Source organism: Colias eurytheme, chromosome 11 (genome assembly GCF_061535395.1).
Source record: "Colias eurytheme isolate Ceu_HAF_F1 chromosome 11, ilColEury1 Martin Lab GWU primary, whole genome shotgun sequence".
In the NCBI taxonomy this organism is placed as follows: Eukaryota; Metazoa; Arthropoda; class Insecta; order Lepidoptera; family Pieridae; genus Colias; species Colias eurytheme.
In genome coordinates this window covers 204,533-229,683 of record NC_142990.1, presented here as the reverse complement: position 1 = coordinate 229,683, position 25,151 = coordinate 204,533, and the positions used below count along the sequence as shown (strand labels likewise).

Below are 25,151 nucleotides of genomic sequence, written 5' to 3'. Positions count from 1 at the left end.
ATGACACCGTCGAGTAAGTTTTTATAGTGTCAAGTTAAAATAGACACAAGAGGAATTGATAATGATGCTAGAAATAAAACTAGAAAGGAATTTTAGTTAAAAAGCTTAAATATTTGCAGCAATGAGAGCTGAAAGTCTCTGTGAAAACTTAATATCTTATATATAAAAATGAATCGCAAAATGTGTTGGTAAGCGCATAACTCGAGAACGGCTGAACCGAATTCGATAATTCTTTTTTTATTATATTCCTTGAAGTACGAGGATGGTTCTTATGTAGAGAAAACGTAAGCATGTACCACGGGCGAAGCCGGGGCGGACCGCTAGTTTCCAATAAATATAAAAATGTTAAACGTAAAAATATACACTTCGTTTACGTGGGGGCTTTATGAACTTAAAACTATACAGTTGTAGTAATCTCGTTGGTCATGGTGTTCCATAAATTGTTTTATTAAAATAAACCAATAAACGATAACATATTATGTAGTGTAGATCAAGTGTTTTTTTATGATAGAAAATTGTTTTTCTTCAATTTTTTTTGCTGCACTAAACAGCTGACACTAAAATATTTTACACTTTTTTCTTGATGTAACATACAAACTTAGGCAGAGTCCAGTATTATTCTATACTTGTCTCTTGTTGGAATTACTTACTTAAATCGACGGACCGACTCAAGGTCACAAGGTTCCACCTGCCGCCTTTATTGTACTACAAAGAAAATATTTATTTTGATGTAAATAAATTGACCGTACATATAATGTTTTGTCGTAGAAATACTTTCACAGCGTGTTTAAAATTCTCTTTTATCAAACACTCGTAAATTCCGTTTGAAAAATGATAACGTGTTTGTAAATTCCTATCTGACGTTTTAAAAATATTAATAATTTTCTATGATTTAATTATTATTAATTCATAATAATATAATTGAAACAATAGAATATAATATTATGTTACAAATGGTATGAATTACCAAAGACAATATAATCCTATATTGTATTACCTACCATCCAGTTATAACAGTTTATTCAGTAAACTACCAAATTAATATTATAAATTCAATTTAAGTGCTGCAGATGATGATGATGACATCGAAAGGTATGATGATGAATCGGAGAATGAGCAGAGCAGCAACATCATTGTCACTTCAGAGTCGGGGAGGTACAAAATGTCAAGTATTAACTAAATAACTTAAATTAGATATTCTTTATGTTAATTGAAACACTGTTTTTAGTTTCATACCTAATGATATTTTATGCTTATAGACATGTTTAAGTTTTAAGAATTTTATACTTTTAGAAATACATTATAATTATTTCAGAGGTTCAGGCCTCGGTGTGGTGCTGAATGTAGAGCCCAATGACTATGGAAACTGGTCATTAGTACCATTTTATGGCGCAAAGGTAATATTCCTTTAAAAATATTAACTTTTAATTAAACTGTCCTTACATTTTAAAACCTGAGAAATGCTATATGTATATATATATACATATCTTCAATGTAAGCAAAAAATGCATTTTTACATAGTTTCATAAACATTATATTATAAAATTTACACCAATGCTCCGATGCATAAAATATCTGTAGACTGTAGAGAAAGTTTGATAAATATTTCTATTTCATCAACTAATAAGAATAACCAATAGATTTCAAAATCTAAACTTTACAGTTGAACAGAACATTATTTGAACTGAATATTTAACTTGTGCAAGACAAAGAACTTTGTCTTCAATTAGTTAAATTTCAAGAATTCAGAATTGCGGCATATAATTATTTATTGTCTGTTTTTCCATTGCTTTGCAATGAAATAAAGATTAGCTTAAAATATAGAGCAAACTTTATAAATAGAATAAAGTTTGCTCGTATTAAGACATATAATTAACTTGTAATTAAAGATTAAGAAAAAGGGTTGATCTTTCCAAAATCAAAAGAAAATTTAAAATATATAACGAGGGTAATTATCTCTTTCATAATAATTAAACATTCTGTATTTTTCACTAATAAGTTTTAGGCATACGTTACCACCTTTTTAACAATATTATCGACAGATCCTAGTATGCGACCCGAACGACTACCCAGAAGTGACAGTGCTATACAAATACGTCGGTATCGGCGTATCTCTGGACATAAAAGTCCAACCAATGATCTTCCAAAGCGACGACGAAATCCGACGCATTGACGTCGAGAAGCGCGGCTGCATCTTCCATGACGAGGGTCTGCTGGAACATACTGACAGATATTCTACGGAGACTTGTATTACCGAGTGCAGGATGAAAATGTTTCTTACTAATTGTGGTTGTATTCCGTATAAGTATCCTAAAGGTTAGTTGAATCTTTGTATAGGAGTACGACTATTTACAATGTAGAGATTCTTTTATTCAGTTAACTTTTTCTAGTCTTTGGCAATTTAAATCGAAACTTTATAGTTGAATACTTAATGGAACAATACTCGCACAGAATTTTAACAAGTTCCACGAGACAAAGACTTATAAGATACTTTTACGAGTGTCCGTTAGATATACTAACGAGATGTTTTATTTAAAGAAAAAAAAAATACGAATAATTTTAATTTATCTAATGATTGAGCTGAATAAATTATTTATTTGGTTAACAGTTTCGCTAGTCGTTTGCATTCCAATCATATAAATTTAGAGTAGATAGTAGGTAGTAAATATAGAAACCGTTTATTTATAAGTTTCTAATCATTTACGAGTAACGCTTTTTTGGAAAACAAGTATTCAGTTCTTTCACAATTGCGCAAAATTATTTTATATGAGAGCCTCTTATGAAACTTTTTGTAATTACTTGTCTTTTCTTTTATTGTGTTTGGTTTTACACTAGAATATATAATGACCTATCGAAGTATTTTGTACGTACTTGTATATAAACAAGGACCTTAAATGAAGGATGCGATACAAGCAAAGTCAGGGCAAACTATACAGCTATTACATCTATAATTCGGTCTCATTTGCACCTGTGCCAAGTTTAAAAAGAAAGTATGTGGTGCAGAAAGCTTACAGCCTAGCATAAGCACGCTATTGACAATAAACTACTTACTACCTCTAGCTTTTGAAGAAATTAAATGTATCTTATTTTAAAAAACTCCGATTTAATATATTAAGGGCATGAACATGAAGAAATTTAGTAACTCTAACATGTGTTATAAATTGACTAGACTTCTTTTCGAAGCTTTTGAATCGTGAAAATACAAAGTAAGAAATGATTTGCCACAATCCGAAAAGGTTTCACAAAAGAGCCGCAAGAATTAATAGCTGTTAACACATTTTATTGCCAATATGGTTTCATAAGAAATTACGAAATAACATGGAGTTGTAATTCTTAGTAATAGTTGTACACACTACGCAGTTACAATAATATTTTGTCGTTGCAATAATAAAGAAGCCTATTCATTATTTTTAACTATAGCAAATAATAGTCTATTTCTTTACTCAATTTCAGCCAGATTGAATTATTCATTTAAACTTATAAACAACTAAAATATTTTTTATGACAAGAATATACGCAGTAGATAATGATTTATCTAATCCATACTAATATTATAAATGCGAAAGTAGCTCTGTCTGTCTGTCTGTTACTCAATCACGCCTGAACTACTGAACCAATTTGCATGAAATTTGGTATAGACATATTTTGATACCCGGAAAGGACATAGGATAGGTTTTATCCCGGAAATCCTACGGGAACGGGTTTTTCTTTAAAAACGCGGGCGAAGCCGCGGGCGGAAAGCTAGTATCTAATATCTAATATATATGTATATTATAAAGGCGAAAGTTTGTAAGGATGTATGGATGTATGGATGTTTGTTACTCTTTCACGTAAAAACTACTGAACCGATTACAATGAAATTTAGCACACATATAGAGGGTAACTTGGATTAACACATAGAATAGTTTTTATCCCGGAAATCCCACGGGAACGGGAACTATGCGGGTTTTCCTTTGCAAACGCGGGCGAAGCCGCGGGCGGAAATCTAGTAAAAAATAAACAAACCTTCAATGGAGTTATCTAAAACAAATTTCATCCCATTAAAATTAATGTTATTCCGTGAATAATTTAATGTCGTATTCATTTAATATGAAATATTTATTTCAGAACGAGAAACTCGCATCTGCGAATTCAAAGATCTGGAATGCTTGAACAAATTTAGAGGTAATTCTCGCATCCAATTTTGTCACAAGAAATGTAAGGAGCTGAAATTAAACATAATATTAGCTTTTTAACACTTAAAAGTACTTTAGGAATGCGTGCTAAATCTAGAATTATATTATTAAGCTATTGCATAGTTTATATCGCGGTCCTTAATGAGCGCGGGGACCGAATCGAGAAATAACGAAAAACCTCACGCTCCCCACTCCGACGGGCACGGAGGTGTGGCTTGAAGGCATACCTACTATGCAATAGCTTTACCGCGGCAGTCCTCGAGTGCCACACGTCTTTTTTTTTACCTATATATTAATAGCCGACTTTTTACTTAGCTAACATGAAAATATTATAAACTGGATTCTCAACTTCAATCAGCTTATATTTTATTGATAAATCTATTATTGGTTTTAATATAATATCTACCTGTTGAGAACAATCCGCTTTCGTAAAAAAATTTCTTCGTTCAGAAATAAAAATCTGTGCGTGGCTTAATAATGCAAATAAATACGTCCGTTTATTTGCATGTATTTCTTATAATATTGATATCAAACATATTTTCTCCTTGATGGGTTTTTAAAGTCTATTTGATAATAATTTCTTAAAAAGGTACAAAGACAAACATAGTCGACAAGGGTGTGTTTGATGTCAGGTCAATGCACTTATTTTTACCTTTAAATCTTTTTAATAGTCTGAAAACGACAAGCTTTGATACGCGAGAAGTTTTAATTTATTTTATATTTAAATAATATAAACTAAAAATATTACTGTAGATAGAAAATCTTAGTAACGCTGTATTTCATTTTATGTAGGTACCTATTTCTTTAATTAACATCGTTACTGATGTTGCATTACTAGTTATAACTTAAACTTGGAAATATCTTTGAAAGCATTTCTAGCATCCAATTAGACTGAATAGTCAATAATTTAATTTATTAAAAAAAATCTAAGTAGTGAAGTAAAAATTAAAAGTATTCGGTACCTATAAATATTGATATAGAATATAAGAAACAGTATAAGAAACTTATTTCTTTAAAATGAACCCAAAGTATTTATATTTGGAATTAAGTCCTAGTGTAGAATAATAATAGCTACATTATTTGAAATATACAACAGATTGGTTGATTGAAAGCACTGAATAGAAAATGTTTTACTTATTTATTTATTTATGGAACACACAACAATTAATACACATTACATTATGTATAGGATGACATTATCTTATTAATTGTATCTTATGTATTTATCAATTATAGGTGTACACAACATTCACATTAATAACACTTATACAATTAAACATAATCGAAAGAAAAACATAATCATAATCATTTACTTGTACCTGAAGCTATTGTAATAATAGAAACTATTTCGCATCACGCTCGTACAGATAAAATGTTGTAAATACGGGCAGATACATAGTTAAACTAAAACCTTTGCAATGAACTTAAATCTAATTTATTATTAACTTACGTACTTACGTACTTTATAATTTTTTTTAAATATCTGATTTCTGAAGAAAAATTCACCTAAACTATTAACATTTTCAAAGCACGAATAACGCAATATACTTGTTAAGTGCAAGTATAATACAAATCTTTATGTACAACACAACAAGAACAGTACTTTCTTCATAATATTTCTTTCCAACAGGACTCGACATATTTACAGGAATTTCCAATAACACTAGATCTTTCACAGAATACGAGAATAACGCTCCGTTAGATAAAGCAAATTTATGTTCAAAGGACTATTATGAACTTTATTAAACATATTTTTTTATTACACAATGAGTTCTCTTCTTGTAACATTTAAAAGATAATGCAACACGCTTGTATAGATTTTTTATAATATAAACCAACCATTTATAACCGTTTATTTTATTTTGCCTGACTCTTACATCAAATCATCATACAATTTATATAAAAACATTATTGCCTAGTATAGATTAACAAATAATCAAAATTTGAATAATTAACAACTAGGATGTCATAAAGTGGCGCTAAATCTTAGTTGGATTCCATAAACATAAAGCATTTAACAAACTTCATCTAACACTATTTATAGTGAAATATTCCTCTTTATTTAACACTCCAAATAAAACTATACACTCTTGACTATTTCAAAAGCAAATACTACAACTTATGCCTATTAAATCTCTTACAGCAAGAGGCATGGTACTCGACGACTGTACTCAAGTCTGCTACATGGAGTGCCGCGACAAGCGGTACGCTATCACCAGCGATGTCATGCCACTGGTGCCTGACTTCTATCCTTACGATATTATGTGAGTTTTATTGAAAATGTACGTGTTGCAGTTTTAATAGTTCTATTTCCATGTTATTTATCGAACAAACTAACGAGTTTGTAGTTGAATGGTTTGCAAGCTTGGCCTCAGCGTGAAAAATAATAATAAACACAACAAAGTATAATTTAAGACTAACCGCTCCCGCATTTCTGAAAAGCTATTTTAGCAATAAGCTAAGCTAGGCTTAACTCCCCGAAATAGAAAATAGATAACGTAATCGCTGTTTTTTCATCAATAATTTTAAATGTAACACTTCATGTTAATAAAATTTAAACAATACTGAAAATGGAATTGAATATTGAATACAATAAATGAATGAAATAATCAGCTCTTCGTAAAATGATTAGAAAATATTATTTCCACGTGCCGCCGCTGCGTGGTCCGTTCCTAGTATTGTTTGTTAATTTAACGAGTTATATGTAAAATTAATTAATTTAATGCCAAAGTACAAATTACTTATGATATGGGTATTTACCACGTGCATGTTATCTGCTGATTTAATTATGAAAACTTTTGATCCAGACCCTTTTGTTTTTCATGTATACAATTGTTTATGAAGAGTCCATTATTTAAATCCGCGTCCAATCCGGAATGCTAATCAACGAGAAAAAATTGCCCAAACACAACAAAATAGCATAATTTTCTCATCGTAGCCTTTTGTACATAAAATAGAGAAGTTTAAATTCATATAATGTCGCAAATAAAACTCTTTTACGTCTGTAGGAATGTAAATTAGGACGCATATACGTAAGCCCATTTGTTTAACCTTATCGTTTATAATCAGAGTTATCTGGGTTCCGTAGCCATGCTTTAGGCCCGGAAAGGCTATCACGTTCAAGCGCTGACCCTAATTCAACTCCATTTATTTAATAGCCCATATTATTACTTACTGTGAAATGTATTACTTTTCTAAGCGCTGCAAACATGAATTTTGAGAAACCTAGAGTATGTAACGTGTATTTCACCGTACTTACCAAATACTAACCGCAAGAGTGTTTTAGGAATCTACTTCAACTTCTCTATAGGTTTTCGACATGTTGTGATTTTTAAATATCGCTAAAAATATGTTTTGCTGTATTGCTAAAAAAACTTACTATTTTCCACTGTGTATTTTATTTCATTTCATACTTAATTATTTTTGCCATAATATTTTAAATTGTTGTCTCATCTATTTAGGTCCTTCGAGTCACTATGACATCATTGTAAGTATTATCTCAGAAGAATGCAAACACATCAATCTTGAAAGAGACGTGACAATGAAAATGGCTATTTTTAAACCTTTAGAAGTAGTTTGCAGCGAGTTGTAATAAATATTTGTTTGAAGCGATGTTGTTGATTAAACGCAGATTGCTTTTGTTTCTGAGTTGTAGTCATTGAAATTCTTTATCACCAATTTGCAAAGGAATTTGTTAGGCTTTTCTTATATGATTTTGTTTTACCTTAATATTAGGTTAAGGATTTCACTTATTTAAGTAGTAATTTAGTTTGTCTAATCATTTTTGTAATTATATATTGTGAACGAATAGATTTTGTAACAAGAAAAAAAACAATCAATCAAAAAACCGATATTCATTCAAATACCTATTTATGCAGTTAATTTAGCATAAACAGTCTCTTAACTATGAAAATTATTTATTATATTGAGGTGAATGTAAATCTTACGGGTAAACTATTGAACAAAACACACATGCTATCTCAAGATGCTTCTAAATTATAATAGAACTTTATGTTCAACTAATTTTCACTACAAACGAAATTTATAATATATTGCCGCAACTACTTATAATTAAAACTTTGGTAGAATTGTTTTGGATCCTAACTTATTCTGAAGCAAATACATCTACACGAACTTTGACTTTACGAAGTCATCAAACTTGACTCGGTTTTGTTTAACTATGACATCAGACTATTGCATTATTCAATTAATAACACATACAGATAATATTATAGAAACGAAAGATTCCATTGAGACGTTTAACTGATTTTAAATGCGATATTTAATTACGTCGTTTCGAACACTTTAAAGAAAGTGTGCTTACATTATAATATTGAATTGAGCCTCTGATGCATACGTCGCTTGCCCCCACTTTTGTGACATAATCTATATATTCTATACCAATATTATAAAGCTGAAGAGTTTGTTTGTTTGTTTTTACGCGCTAATCTCGCGAACTAATGGTCCGATTTGAAAAATTGTTTCGGTGTTAGATAGCCCATGTATCGAGGAAGGCAATAGCCTATATATCATCTCGCTAAGAATAACAAGAGCGGAGCACTGCGGGTAAAACCGCGGAGCACAGCTAGTATAATATATAATACAATTTACATTTGTTAGATCACATCATTTTATTTAAAATTCACAATAGATATAATTGTCTAATATATTTTATTCCTATATATTTTATTATTACAGTAAAGATCACAACTTGAGTGAAATAACAACTCTACAAGTATACTTCGACAAGTCAACGTGTAACTGCTACAAACAGATGCTTCTCATGGACCTTAGTTATTTTATCGGTGAGTTGAAATAAGATTTGAAAGGAAAGCAGTTTAAACTGATTAAAAGCACGATTTATTCAACAACAATAATACAAGCAGGCTGAAAAAGATTTTGTCTTACAGTTAAAAAAAATAAGTACAACTTTCTCCCTCTTCTTAGTTTATTTTTTTATACAAGAACAACTCGAGAGCGCATGAGGAATAAGTTTGACTAATAAAAATTTCTTCATCTGGCACGGAATCTTATGAATTGAAAATCATTTCGTGAAACAGTGCAATATATATGCATCTATGCTAAAAACCGCAAAAAAAAAAAACAAGACACAATACTCAATTTTTTTACCATTCCATGTATATAGAACGTAAGTATATGTACGTACATATATAAAACCTTCAAAAGTATATATAAAACCTTCAGGTATCAGAATATAAAGACAGGCACAATAATTACCTGCGCATTTATAACGGTAATTGGATACCACTCCTCTGAGTTATAATATACTTTAATACTCTCGAAATACAGTTAATTTCAAGCTAAACCTATTTGATGTTAATTAGTATGTAGGCGTACTGCGAAGTTATATAAGGTTATTTTTAAATAAATTATTGTATTTAAAGGAGATTTTAATCCATTTATTCTCCTCGCCCTAAAGTTACGTACATAATATTCTCATTCTTTTAAATATTATAGCCTTATTTTTAAATTAAAACTACGAACTCAGTTTTGGATTTTTTTTATATAGTTCGAAGAAACTGACTCATTTACTGATTTACTAGTTGATACAATTTCTTGTAAACATTTATGTATATTAACAAGGAAAACTTCAAAATCTTTTATGAAGTTCATTTCAACTCCTTGACGGGTTTTTGCAAGCTATTTCCTTGTTCAAATGTTTATTTTACGCGAGTACAAAATCATGTATCTTATTAATTATTGTTTACTTAGCCCGCCCTTTAACCTCACCCGAATCTCAATAATTGAACGTTCCCGGTACATTATCAACATTATCATATGAGAATTAATATCTTCTAACACTATTAAAAACACGCCTTAACAGCTTACGGGTCGTTTATTGTTGACTGAAGTACTTTCAGCTTTGTTTAATGTTTCTTGGCAGTCCTGTAATGGCTCTCTTTGACTGTGTTATTGCGTTTCAAGATGTACTAGCAAGATTTCATTGAAATTTTTATTAAAAAATTAGCGGTTCCACTCATGTTCATTTTTTTTTCAATGTAAAAGGGCTAAAAAGTATTCTGTATCCGTCTTCTGGTTGTAAGCTAATAATTATTGAACATTTATTCTATAATTAAAAAATACTTAACATACAATCTTTCACACAAAATTCAAACGATGTTGCTTACATTACAAAGCTATTCTGCCCCTATTGACAATTTCAGATTGCATAATAATATGTACTTGAATTTACCTAGATTGTTTGTAGAAGTGTTCCAATAGTCTTTCAATGGAACATTCCCGACGTAATTGAATAACGTATCATGATACAATTGCGAGGTACGTGTAAAATTACTAAAAGTGTATACGTGATTCTGATAGCCAATACTGAATTACTCGACTTCTGAGTTACTACTAAATTAATTAAATTAGAACCAATGTCATTGGAAAACAACTTATTGCACTAAAATTGTATCTCTCATTCAAAATGTTTTGACGTATCTATATTCCTCTCTTCTTTTTTATGAAAATAAAATTAGTTTATTACTTTAAAAATATCGTTTCAAAAAGTTCTGCGTTACTTCTAATAAAAAGAATAACCAGGAAAAACTTTAAAACTGAAATAAAATGCATTTACTTTGAAAAGCGCAGTATAAGTTTGACATTGTCTGTTGTTTCAGACCAGCGGGGTTCATCAATCTTATAAACATTGATTGATTTTTTAAAGATACTCCGGGTTCGTATCCCATTTTTTATCTACTTAAAAACAATGCTTATAAACGCTACTATACTAAAAACAATTTAACTCAATTACCAACCTTTATAATAATCTTTTCTGAGGATGTAACTTCCTTGTGAAAATCCAATTGTAATATATTCACGTCTAAATCTCTTTATTGGCCCAAAAGCTTAAAGTACATGTGACTTATTTGTGAAATAAATTCAAACAGACACCTACGAGCTCTGCTTTTATGTAGTCGCCTTACGAATTTATTAAATTCTTTAAGTTGATGCAGCGCTGCCTCGTGTAAGCACTTGGCCTGAATGTTAGGGCTTTGTAATAAATTGGACATTGAAAAAAATATATTTTTTAACATAGGAAAATTATTTTTTTCACTCGTCGCTTTATCCTGTTGTTGTTTTACTTTACCTTATTCTTTTTACTCTTGGTTAATATTTATTTCATGAAACTCGTTCATTAAACACCAAATTTAGAAGCAATATTGTTGTCGAAAATATAATCTATACTAATATTATAAAGCTGAAGAGTTTGTTTGTTTGTTTGTTTGAACGCGCTAATCTCGGGAACTACTGGTCCGATTTGAAAAATTTATTATTATTTATTTCGGTGTTAGATAGCCCATTTATCGAGGAAGGTTATAGGCTATATATCATCACGCTACGACCAACAGGGGTGGAGCCACGGGGGTGAAACCGCGCGGAGCAGCTAGTACATAATAACAAGTTAACAAATCCAGAAGTTGATTTTGTGTGAAAGAGTAATAAACCTCCATCCATCCTCTCAAACTTTCACGTTTATAATATTATTAGGATTAGTAGGACATGGGTTGACAGAATATTACCTACATAATAACTCGGAATTTCGGCAGTTCCTCTTTTATTTTAACAAAAAACAAGTGAATAACGGGGTGTGTCAAGTCACAGTTGATATATGGATTACGTGACACGTTATTATGTGAAAATATACTTACAATCCTTAGTATAATAGATGTTTTGTTTAACTAGAAAAGAAAGGTTTTGATTTCCGTCAACATAATCTATATAAAATATTTACATTCTGGCAGATATTTGTCTCGTAATAAGTACTTTATACAAAATAGCGTCTGATATAACAATGTCATAATATGATAGAGTTTGCTGAAATGAAATTGCTATTTAATTAAGATTTGGTATCTTATAAAATCACACATTTTTAATCATTCTTACCGTTCTTCTTACGTTTTAAATAAAAGTCCAACCACCTACAACCATAATACTTGTAATATTTACAAACTTAGCAGCGAGCGATCTAGTGTAAAAACAACATATTTTCCTTTCATAAAATATTTTGCTATATAAAGAATATACAGACAAACAAGCTTTAACCTCCAGCCATCCATTTAAACATATTATTTGTTTTGTAATATGAGCTTTCCTTTTACAGCGACTTACGGCGGCATTTTTTCGCTGAGCTTCGGTGCGTCGCTCCTCACATGTTTTGAGATATTTTATTTGTTTACCAGCTTTCTGATGAAGTATGTGTGGAAATCAATTAAAGACAAATAGCTTAAGTTTTTTTTTTGTGATGTGTTTGATTTAAAATCTATAAATGTTTTAATATAAGATTAATGTATAGGTCGTACTATGTTACTTAAATTAAAATAAAAAGACGTGTGGCATTCGGGGATTGCCGCGTTAAGCTATTGCAATTTGCATAGCATGCCTTCAAGCCACACCTCCGTGCCCGTCGGAGTGGGGAGCGTGAGGTTTTTCGTTACGCAATTTCTGGATTCGGTCCCCGCGCTCAAGGCCCGCGATAGAAGCTATGCAATAGCTTAAAATATTTTCTTCCTATATAAGTATGTCTGTACCTAAACGTAATATTGTTGTGTGTGAAATAAAAATATTGCAAAGTGATATATTTGTTTTATTTTTCATAAGAATTAAGTGAACAAGCCACGTAGTGCAATGAACAACATTACAATTTTTTTAACTTTTGTTGTACACAATTTTATAATATGAAAAATTATGTAAAAAATTTACTCCATGCTGTGATATAAATGTAAAGATATAGAAGACCTGTAATATAACGCTACAATAATAACAATAACATAGGTAATTTATGCGTTCTCTAACCACTTAAACTTAAACCTGAGTACCTCAAAACACAATTGCTATTCATCTAAGGGTTCACCATCAATCATTTTCACCACCCTTCACCTGGCCTGAATAAATGATTTACTGATTAAGTTCCCTTGGAACTTATATGAAGTTACAAACAACCTTAATATATATTAGGTATGTATAATATTACTAGTTTACACACACAAAAATAAAAAATAATACACAACATTCGTCGGAAAAAGAAAAGTAAATTATGCCAGAACATACCTGCTTAATATCTCGACTTGGTTTTTGGTTCATTACAATTAATGCTTTGATTGATATTAAAATAAATACTGTTGAGTGTAATTTAAATAAATTCTATCTTCATACTTTGTGGATTTTATTTGTAAAATGTTTTAGTAGTAGCAAAATTATCTAATATGTAATTTTGATTACGAATCAAAGCTCACCTGAAAATGAATGCAATGAAATGAAATCAAACAAAGTTATTCATATCCAATAAATTTATTTTACATCGTACAACGAAAGAACAATACAAAATAATTAATTTACATATGCTTATTTTACTATTTTTACAATAAATAAGAAAATTACAAAATTATTTACACATTCGATATTTAAAATATTTACAATCCCTACGTTTTTCCCCATTTATCTAATGTTTTATACAATGAAAGCTTACCATTATTGTGGTGCTATGAAATACAAAAGAATTCAGTGGCTCTAATAATTATTATTTACCACAAATGATTTAACTCAAGTTCAAATTTCACCTGACAAAAAATTATAGTTATTTATCACCTAGTCGTATTAATACTACATACTTCTATTATAATAGTATACAATATTGAGTATCTTCTCCGTTCTTTGGTTCCTTTAAGGGTTCTTAAAACCAATATAATTAGACCACATTTATTCAATATTTTCTTTGACGTTACATCAGAGAGATTCGATATTATCAACAATCAGTACAACATACTTATACGTTTTTACGCTCAAAGAGAACACACATTTTCAAGTAACTAATCCATTTGAATTATTTCTGTATTTTGCTTATAGCATTTCAATTTCCAAGTTAATAAGCGATGTACACAAAACTCGTCATTTCTAATCACGAATTATATGCGTTCTATTTGCGAATTATTTCATCACTGTAGAGAGCCATTAATGATCACTGCCATTCAAAGATGCACTTCAATACCGCACTCAATCAACATTCTATTAGAATCAATTTACAAATTTTATGTTCATTAGTTAACTATTAATAATTAAGATCTATTTCTGAAGTATTCTGAATGCAGTAATTAAATCGATATGATACAAAGGGGCATTCACGGAAACACAATTTGCTAGAGGACCCTCTACTAAGTTTGTAGTACATACATGTCAATTGAACGCATTCTATAGAGGAAGTTTCTCAAACCGAATATCTAGTAAGATATCTCATTACATCCCTTAGAGCGAAGCTTGCTTTGTTGTAGGCTGAGGGAATATTCCACGTTTCGCAATTACACATGCATGCATTTGAGCAATGAGTCTTCATTCATGTCTATGCATTTTAAAAGTACAGCTGTACTTGATATCATATAGTAATTATCACCCCTCTATTAAGTTGTGCGTTTACACTATCCTATCGTATCTTACGGTTCATAATTACTGTTTTAGATGTCGCTTGGACCGCGGTGATCACTCACGTATCACGATACTTAATGTCGATAATATCATACGTTAACAAGTGTCGTCTTCTCTACGAGTAATATTCTCATAATATTGTCCGTTTACCCGCACATGTCACTGGGCACGGTGCCCGCGCGTCACTTGATGTCGATGTGCCCGTGCCGCTGCAGCATGTCGAGCGAGAGCGCGTGCGTGACGTCACATAGACACACACAATATCGTCACTTTACCCGCACATGTCACTGGGCACGGTGCCCGCGCGTCACTTGATGTCGATGTGCCCGTGCCGCTGCAGCATGTCGAGCGAGAGCGCATGCGTGACGTCACATAAACACACACAATATTGTCCCTTTACCCGCACATGTCACTGGGCACGGTGCCCGCGCGTCACTTGATGTCGATGTGCCCGTGCCGCTGCAGCATGTCGAGCGAGAGCGCGTGCGCGGGCGCGGTGCGGCGCGAGGAGCGCGTCACGTGCGACAGCTGCGTGAGCGCGCGCGTGTCCGTGCGCCGCGCGACGCCCGCCGCGTGCACGTGCCCGTTGTAGCGGAGAGAGTTCATCTGTAATGGGATATAGATTTGCAACATGTCAAACAAAATAGGTGAGGAGCTGTGCTATTTTCCTCAAAGTAAACTGGTGCTTATGTTTTGGGGATTTTTGTGACTTCCACCCACCACTCTAATTACCACCCTAATTATACAACCCCAATAATTATTAATTAAAGTAACCCTGACAGCCTCAACTTCTGGTTAAAATTGTATCAATATAACCTACATTAGTGAATTAAATCTGACATTCGATTCAATACGAACATAACAATGATTTTTAATGTTAGCATGTAACATGATACTCAGATTATAAATATAATCAATAAACAAACAAAACAGAAAACAATTTTGTTAAATACGACATCAAAAGCGCTCGTAGCTGCTATTGTGTTTCCATATGCAAGATTATTACATAAATTTACCTGCAAATAGCATCTCTTATGTGGTTCGTGATAGAGCTCATAATCGCTTGACGACCCGTCCGGCTTTTGTGTGCACCGCCACTGCAAAACCAACTCATTTGTTTGCTTCATTTTGTACTGTAATTAATCTTATACAATGGAAATTAAATATATTATAGTCAATTGCTGCTATGTGGTTTTTTAATAAAGTTGCCTCAATCTGCTTTTAAATTGGTTTAAAAGTAGAATAATATCACCATTTTATATGAAGGTATAATAAAAGTAATTAGCTATAAGTAACTCCTCCAAAGTTTTAAACACAGTAAATTGGATAAATACAATAAAGGAAACTGTAGAACAAAACTCTTACGTATGCAAGAGTGGTATCCTTATCCTTCGCAGGATTCTGGCTCGCGTTTATTCAAAAATTCCATCCCTCGGGAACAACAGGGTTTATATAGCCCGAAATTACTTTTGCCGGCCGCTTAACCATTTTCTGTGCGAGTTAGAAAATACCAATACAGACTTACTTCAAATACCTGCTGACAGGTGAAGCCGTAATATTTCTTACATTTCAAACTCTTTTTTTCTTTTGATTTGTAACCATTCATATTATATACAGGTAAAGTTCGTAAGTTTGTGAGCTTTCAGAACTTTCCTAGAAAACATCGGTAGAAAGCTATATTTATATATTTTCTAGTTTCACATTTCTAAGCAAAAGTTTACTAAGTAACAGTTATTTAAGTATTTCATTTCACACGTATAATAAACCTTAAATGGAACGCTAAGTGGAAAGTTATTTTAAAGTGCTTTCACTCTAGGTGTAGACCGTAGACTAATAATATTAATTAACATCATAGTCATGTACTACACACCCTTCTTATGAACACTGAATTAATGGAACATACTATAGGTGTATACGTTTTTATTTATAGATAGTATTTTACACAATAATTTTAAATACTATAAATAATAAGTTGACATGAAAGATCGTGTTACAAAGAAGGTATATTATATCTAAAAAATAATCGACATGAAACATATTGTAACAAAAACAGGTATTTGGCATAATATGGAAGTATAACATGAATAATTTTCAGGTATTATTTAAACTTCGGAAACAAACTAGTGTGACAGTCACATGTGCTACGCTTTGGCTACGCTTTGGCTACGCTTCGCTACGAATTTATGCAAAGTATGGAACGTTCATTTTAATATTACGAGCTGCACTTAACATTCGTTACTTTACATATCCAAATATAATTTTACTGGTAAAACTAGAAAAATCTACTCAAAAAATTGAAAGAGTAAGAGTTTGATTGTTCATTTGGTTTTTAATATTCAGAATAAATATAATTCCTGTACAGAATTTAAAATAATTTCTATATTTGAATTATGTCTGATTGAGTTGTGAAAAGGTAATATCTTATTTTGTTCCATCCCGAGATCACCAGGGCAAATCCGGGGGTAGAATGATACAAAAATGATACAACAAACTCTTCAATTTTTTATTTATAGATCTTTCAATCAAATAAACCAGTCGTGTAATATACACCTCAAATAACCGATAAATCCCTTACCCATTCCTTTCAATGGAAGCACTACGGGCAATATTGGCACAACCGGACAATCTATTTTAGGCATGTTTCCTTTATGCTTGCTATTTGTTACTTCAATTCCGAGTTCCATTTTCACTCAAAGGGGAATTTTCCACATATTATCTAGCCTCACATAATTTTCTAAAATTATTGGATACACCCAGACAGATAAACAGAAAACTGTTACAGATAAATATGAAATAAAATTAAAATAAAATAAAATTAATAATAGAATTAAAATTTAAAATATATCTTACCGTAAACTTGGCTTGCTGGCACACGCCGCGGCCGCAGACCAGCTTCCTCACCGAGCGCTGGAAGTTCCTCGTCATCAGGCAGTACACTATTGGGTTGATGGCTGAGTTCGCATGACCTGTGCAATAACATGGTTTAAATAAATAACTGCTCTATATTTATATTAGGTATTACAACTAAGAGGATTCAGGATAGAGTCAAATGGAGGCTCTTATTGTCGGAGGCCAAGACTCACTTTGGGTCCCTGCGCCACTCTAGTAAGTAAGTAGTATTACAACTAAGACTGCTTATGTGAAACCACACTCTCCTTTATATAAAAGTGGATTCATAAGCGCTTTGAAAAATAAAATTATGCATCGATCTTGTTCAAATCATGATACATAATTTAAAATATATAAAAATGAATCGCAAAATGTGTTGGTAAGCGCATAACTCGAGAACGGCTGAACCGATTTCGATAATTCTTTTTTTATTATATTCCTTGAAGTACGAGGATGGTTCTTACGTAGAGAAAACGTAAATATGTACCACGGGCGAAGCCGGGGCGGACCGCTAGTACTATTATAAAGGCGAAAGTTTGTATGGATGTTTGTTACTCTTTCACGTAAAAACTACTGAACCGATTACAATGAAATTTAGCACACATATAGAGGGTAACTTGGATTAACATATAAGATAGGTTTTATCCCAGAAATCCCACGGGAACGGGAACTATACGGGTTTTCCTTTGAAAACGCGGGCGAAGCCGCGGGCGGAAATCTAGTTTAAAATATAAATTACGCACTATAGAAAAAGAAAGGACTTCTTGTACTGCATAATAATTATTTAGTAATCTGTGTCAATAGTAAATATAAAGTCTAGCGTACATCTTGCATGAGACATACATCTATTTAAATTGAACCAGGTAGAACATACAGATTGATAGACTGAGCGTTTGAGCAATAATTCAAGTATTGATTACACCGTTCCTTGTCATAGAGCACCCGACAAATTGGATACATCAAAGCTCAGTGTGAGATATTATATTTATGTTTGTAATATGTATTGTCTAATATGTGCCCTCACACACAGGTACGGTACATACATTATACATTAATATAAATAAATATATTAAAAATCACACTTTAATAAAACAAACTTATGAAATTTTTGAATTGGCACCGATTCTTGGTAAGTGTGCAAAGTTATATGTGTGTATTAAAACTGTCGGTTAAGAGTGGGTCAAAATCGAATATAAAGGAGTCGTTTACATACCTAATACAGGTTAAGCTAACAAATACAAAATTAAATATAAAAAGAAAACAATTTAGCGAGTTGTCCAAACCCAAATTAAGGGACAATTACCATAGAACAAAAGATTCACGTTAACCAATTAAACGTCAAAACATCGCCTAATTATCGTGTTACAACAAAATGAATAATGGTTCATTTCCTACGTTCCATTTAAAATGCATTGAGTAAGATTATTCGCACAATAGGAAACAATGTCGAGCAGCCATTTTGACAGCCGGCCGCCCACTCCGTGATGAGGGTAACGATAATCGTTTTTGCATACAAAAGATTACCGTTATCTGCTTATTTAGCATCTTCTGGAATTTTCGGTCAGAAATTTGAATTTGGAAGGAGGAACAAATCAATACTTAGAGTTTGTTTGTTTGTTCGTTTGGTTAAACGTGCTAATTTCTATGAGCCCGATTTGAAAAAATATGTCAGGTATTTCTAGGAAGACTATAGACTATACGTCATATTATATCATCACGCTGACTAATAATTCCGAAGCTATACAGGTAAAAGAAAAGAGACATTCCTCCTTTTGGTTCTTAGTTATGAAAATACGAAAATAAGAAGAAACCCAATAAATCAAAACAAATACAGTAAGATAAGAAATTTCTCATAAGGAAATAATACAATTGTAATTTATTTTTAAATTATATTGTTCGAGGTCAAATCAAATTGAAATATTACTTATTTCAAAGAGGAACTTTCTTCGTAACAATTGAAAAACGCTTCGCTTGAGAAGCGATTTTCAATTGTCATAGCAACCATATTTCTTTATTTCTAGATGTTTAACGAAAAAAATAATAATACCTAGCACCTGCAATGCGATAACTTTAAAAGAAAATTAATCTATATCTGTTCTGCAGTTCAGAGTTCACACGTCAAAATATCCCAATCTACATAAGAGTTTCTTTTGTGGTGACAATATTATGAATATATTAAAAACTAATACCTAATTTATAAAACATAAAATTTGAAATTTATAAAATACTACAGGTCCACCCCAGCTTCGCCCGTGGTACATATTTCGCAATAAATTTCATGCAAATTGGTTCAGTACTTTAGGCGTGATTAAGTAACAGACAGACAGACAGAGTTACTTTCGCATTTATAATATTAGTATGGATTACGAAAAAAATATTTCGAATAACTTCTCGGTAAAACCACGTAAAGCCATGAGATTTTCGAGATCATAAAAATGGTGTCGAGGGACAAAATAAATAAAATATAACAAACTACAGTAGAACTCCAATTATCCGAACTCCGACTATCCGAATCGCCGATTATCCGAATCACAAAAAATTGTCCAAAAAAAGTCTAAGTGCGCTATTATTCTTCCCCCCGGCCCCGCGAAGCCAGTGTTTGCGCGTCAAGTCTTGACTTGACTTATCTTAACTTGCCGTTGTGCCTACACTGACTTGAGATGTTTAAAAAACAATGATTTTTATTTCTAAACTTGTACATAAGTACATTTTATTTATATTTAAAACGTGAAAATTTCATGTTTCTTTCATTTAATTCATTAAAAAGATAGTGCAATATCAAAACGTAGCTTTTATTGTCTCCAATGGCAATGTTTTTTTAAAAATCCGATTATCCGAATATTTGATTATCCGAATGGGTCCCGGTCCCCATTAATTCGGATAATTGGAGTTCTACTGTACATCATTTCCGTCCTGTTGGAGCTTGAAGTACGGTACACTAAAAAAATATTATATAATATGTTGATATATATTTGCAAGGAAATAAATACAATAAATAGTTTCGCGAGAAAAAGCTAAGACTTCCTGAAAACATGTTTCTTAAATTTTATTCCTCCTACAAGGTTTATTATAAAAATGTTTAAGTTACGTTTTAATATTATATTCAGAAACAGTCCAGTGTATTAAAATTATTAAATACAAAATGTTTTATTCATTTCCAATTCTATTAACGAATATTAAATTCCATTCATTTATTTAAGTTTTTGCATGAAACAAATAGTGAATTTAACGGTTCAATAGTAATTGAAGCTTTAATTAAAATAATTCATTATGCTGTTATACGGTTGATAAATGATAATATATTTATTTTGATTTTATTATTATAACAGGATATACATTTTCTAAATATTTAAAAAATACATAAAGATAAACAAGTTAGATTTGTAAACTACGCCATAAACGCGTCATTGAGGTGGCTTTAAAAAAAAGTTAGAAATAAAGCTTACCAACAAATAGCGCATAGGGCAGAAACGCGCTCAAATCCTTAGTATTGACTAGGTTTACATCCAGCAGTAGTTGCATGATGTTGTACGGCAGCCAGCAGAGCGCGAATAGAACTGCTAGAAGCAGCAGTATCCACGCCACGCGTTTCCTCTCCTTCATTAACCGGAGACCCTGGAAAACTTATTTTGTAAAGCGTTTTTCATTAGGACGAGCTCCCACTTTGTCGTGACGACGGATAATCGTGTAGTTTTAAGTGTCTTAGATAATATGTATTTAAATGGAGGTGTTCACATATATCACGATACGATTTACTATCGTCTACGACATTTTTGTAGTGACGACAGATTGTCATGTCTGTGCCACATCCACACAGAGCGAGCAGCCTCGCGCATCAATTGCTTCGCGAGGCTAGTTTGAATATTAAAATATAAAATAGAATAGGATATATACAAAGAATTTTCAACCTTATGACTGTTTATTTTAAATTCTTTCATAATATCATATATCTCCATGAAACTTGATCATAAGACGACTTAAGACCGAGAAATAACATGCAAACAGTTCAGTTTTCGAGCTACACGTTTTAACATAATATTGTGTATAGACTGGGGTAGAAGCCTTTGAAAATAATGAAAAGATAAAAAAAATCGCAGTCGGATGAAACCCATTAGAAAAGGAGGGGAATATGATAAAAATGTAAGGAAAAATAAATTACGGTTGACCGTAATTTATTTTTCCTTACATTTTTATCAGATTCGGATTTACTCATTATTCAGAATCGGATTGATCCGAGTTCGGGAAGCGGGAGGGAGGGAGCTTTAAAGAGAAAAAAATGGTTTCTCTTGATTTCCGACAAAACTACAAGTCCTATAGAAAAAAGTTCAATGGCAAAGTTGTAGGTAATTAAAAGTTCTACAACTTTTGTATTCACAATTTTTTCACATAACCTAAAAGTTTAGGTGAAAAATTCAAAAAACCAAGTTTTTGGTCTTTTATTTCTATCTACTTCAAAATTTATTTTTTTTCTACGAAATTTGGTGGAAACTTACTTTATTATGTCCCAAATACACTGTAATTTATTTGATTGAAAATATTTATTTTTTCGCCTTATTTTGAATTATTACCAAAAAAACAACCTAATTTTCAATCGAAAAGTCACCCGTCAAAATATCAGCTTTTTTCAAAAACTTGGGGTGCCTTTTATTTATTGAAATCTCTACTTTCATATGGTGTAAAACAAATAAACACCACCATAGTAAATGTTCTCAGGAAATGCATACAAACAGTCTGAAAATTAGCTTTTACTAAATCAGGCACACTTCTTGAACTCTATATCTTCTCTTGTATCGGCTTTTCGGTAATATTTCAAAAGAAAAATAATTATCTGTTCTAAGTTTAATATTTTACAGCATATTCAAAAGCAAAATGATGTCGATAAAAACATTTCAGGTAGTTCGAGAAGTGTGCCTGATTTAGTAAAAGCTTATTTTCAGACTGTTTGTATGCATTTCCTGAGAACATTTACTATGGTGGTGTTTATTTTTTTTACACCATATGAAAGTAGAGATTTTAATGAATAAAAGGCACCCCAAGTTTTTGAAAAAAGCTGATATTTTGACGGGTGACTTTTCGATTGAAAATTAGGTTGTTTTTTTGGTATTAATTCAAAATAAGGCGAAAAAATAAATATTTTCAATCAAATAAATTACAGTGTATTTGGGACATAATAAAGTAAGTTTCCACCAAATTTCGTAGAAAAAAAATAAATTTTGAAGTAGATAGAAATAAAAGACCAAAAACTTGGTTTTTTGAATTTTTCTCCTAAATTTTTAGGTTATGTGAAAAAATTGTGAATACAAAAGTTGTAGAACTTTTAATTACCTACAACTTTGCCATTGAACTTTTTTCTATAGGACTTATAGTTTTGTCGGAAATCAAGAGAAACCATTTTTTTCTCTTTAAAGCTCCCCCCTCCCGCTTCCCGAACTCGGATTGACCGTAATTTATTTTTCCTTACATTTTTATCATATTCCCCTCCTTTTCTAATGGGTTTCATCCGACTGCGATTTTTTATTGTTTCAAAAATTATCTACTCTAGTCTAGTATTCGTGTGGGCAGGAAAACCTCAATTATGTAAATGTGACTGTATATTTGTCTGTAACAGATCTTGAGGAAATATTGCATTGAAATACGTAATCTAACGATGATCTTTTTTATAATGTGGATGAGATGGATAGAATGTTGAATATTATACTATAGAATACCTATATACTTTTTGCGACAGTATCTTGTGTATTAACACGTAAATAACGTTATGTGATTAAGACGATATCTCAAAGTTTCAAATCCTGCTTTATCATTTTCAGTTTTAATTAAATCTCAACTAGTTGAACAAAATAACAATTATTATGAACATTATTTTAATAGTAAGAAATTTATATGAATGTTCTGTAAACATAATAAATTAGTAGTGACTTTTCCTTTACGGGAGGCGGCAATTTTACGAGTAAATAATCATAATGTTATAATTATAATATAATACAACATAACATCGAATAAATAATGATTTCCTCAACGTTTAATTGAAAATACGCATGACGTATTATATTAATAATTAGTTATGTATGAAGATCATAACAAGGCGTGTAGAGGTACGTGTGAGAATACTAATTGAGTCTAATCTTGATAAATCTCAACATATTTCATCGATGTTATGTCACACATTAATTTTTAAGTAGGTATGTAAATCCATCCGATTTTTACTTCCAAATGAGTAACATCACCATATTTTCAATTTTTTGTATGATTTTTATGACACATCTTTACTAATTTCGTGTTTACTTTTGTCATTGTTTAACCTCTAATTTTAAGAGATGGTGTATAAGTGAAAGTAACTGCCAAATAAACGAATGAAAAAGGCCTCAGGCTCACTTTTACTTGTAATAAAACAACCTCATACATCAAATCAAAACTTATTGTCTCTTTGTAACGCGTGAACGGATTTTTACTAACAATAAAATGTAGATAAACTATTTGTGGACCTTTCTTGTTTATTTTATCACGTTTCGGCATCCAGGTTGTGCCGAATTCTTTGTGAAAATTGCCGAGAATACTTGAGAGAATTGGGGAAAGGCTATATTGGAAAATACGGAATGGGTTTACTGGTATGGTAATTCGTGTGTTGATATTTGTTTATACAAAAAACTCATTTATCGAATACCCATAGGTAGCTCAGTTATGAGAAAATTAATATCTAGATTTTTGAAATACACTTTGGTGAACAAATATTTTCCATAATCCTTTGGATCTGAAATAGGTTCGATTACAAAGTTTATGATTTATTTGCTGTAAAAAATGTAAAGGAGATAAAAAATTCGTTTTAAGACCATTAAAAAGAAATACAAAAGACTTGAAAGAGATAGATTGATAATGTAAACTTCTGTAATTACATCTACCGTGACTCTATCTATTGTGACTTGAGCTACACCACAGGCTACACGACCAATGTTTCAAACAATCAAGCCTGTAGATACGTTATTTATTTGAACAATTATGCAAACTAATAATATAAAGTTTGTATGTAACGCTTTCATGGCTAAATAACAGTGCAGATTTAGATAAAATAATATTTTATGCAAAATACAGACCAGTAAATTTGATTTAAATATTTGCCTATTTAAAATATTGTAAAGCGTTTCAAGGGAATGTCTTCATCTGTTTCATGAAGCAAAATTGATCAGAAATACTGAAGAATGAAATATTCAATCAAGTTCACTAATTAAGAACTATCAGGTATGTGTTCAAATCAATCAGACATTTAATATCTAGAAACCAGCGAATAATATAATTTGTAATTAACAATAAAAATATTGTTGATATTTTTATAATAAAACGTGTCTCTGTCCATCGGTTTTGTTTTCACGGCTAATCTGCGTTAGCGATTTCGATGAAATCTATTTATATTATGATAGAATTATCCTTGGAAATGATTAATAGTTAGTGTTGAAGTATATTGAATTTCTACGCCGCAGGCGCTGTATTCTGCTAATACTCGTTAATTCAATATATTATTGTGTAAAAATAACAAGAATAATTATTAATTAAAATGTCCGTCTATCGCTTTTTATACGTATAATCGATATTCAACTAATACATATTATAAAGCTGACGAATTTGTTTTTTTGAACGCGCTAATCTCAGGAA

The 25,151-nt window shown here is 31.4% G+C and overlaps 2 protein-coding genes across 2 annotated transcripts in view; one reads left to right on the top strand and one right to left on the bottom strand.

The window, feature by feature from the left end:
- Positions 1–12,422, top strand: LOC149904302 (pickpocket protein 11-like). The gene is made up of 8 exons (XM_090107204.1): positions 1–13; positions 1,063–1,164; positions 1,318–1,397; positions 2,043–2,316; positions 4,108–4,164; positions 6,319–6,439; positions 8,874–8,980; positions 12,301–12,422. The coding sequence occupies exons 1-8, from the start codon at positions 1–3 to the stop codon at positions 12,420–12,422; spliced, it is 876 nt and encodes a 291-aa protein (XP_089963330.1).
- A 2,289-nt stretch (positions 12,423–14,711) lies between these two features.
- LOC149904301 (neuropeptide FF receptor 2-like) overlaps positions 14,712–25,151 on the bottom strand; it is a 42,851-nt gene continuing 32,411 nt past the window's right edge. The window contains exons 6-9 of the mRNA XM_090107267.1: positions 20,951–21,119; positions 17,466–17,581; positions 15,632–15,712; positions 14,712–15,221 (exon numbers count right to left, since the gene is read on the bottom strand). Coding sequence (XP_089963393.1) covers positions 15,048–15,221; positions 15,632–15,712; positions 17,466–17,581; positions 20,951–21,119 — 540 coding nt within the window. The 3' untranslated portion in view covers positions 14,712–15,047. The remainder of the gene's footprint in view (positions 15,222–15,631; positions 15,713–17,465; positions 17,582–20,950; positions 21,120–25,151) is intronic.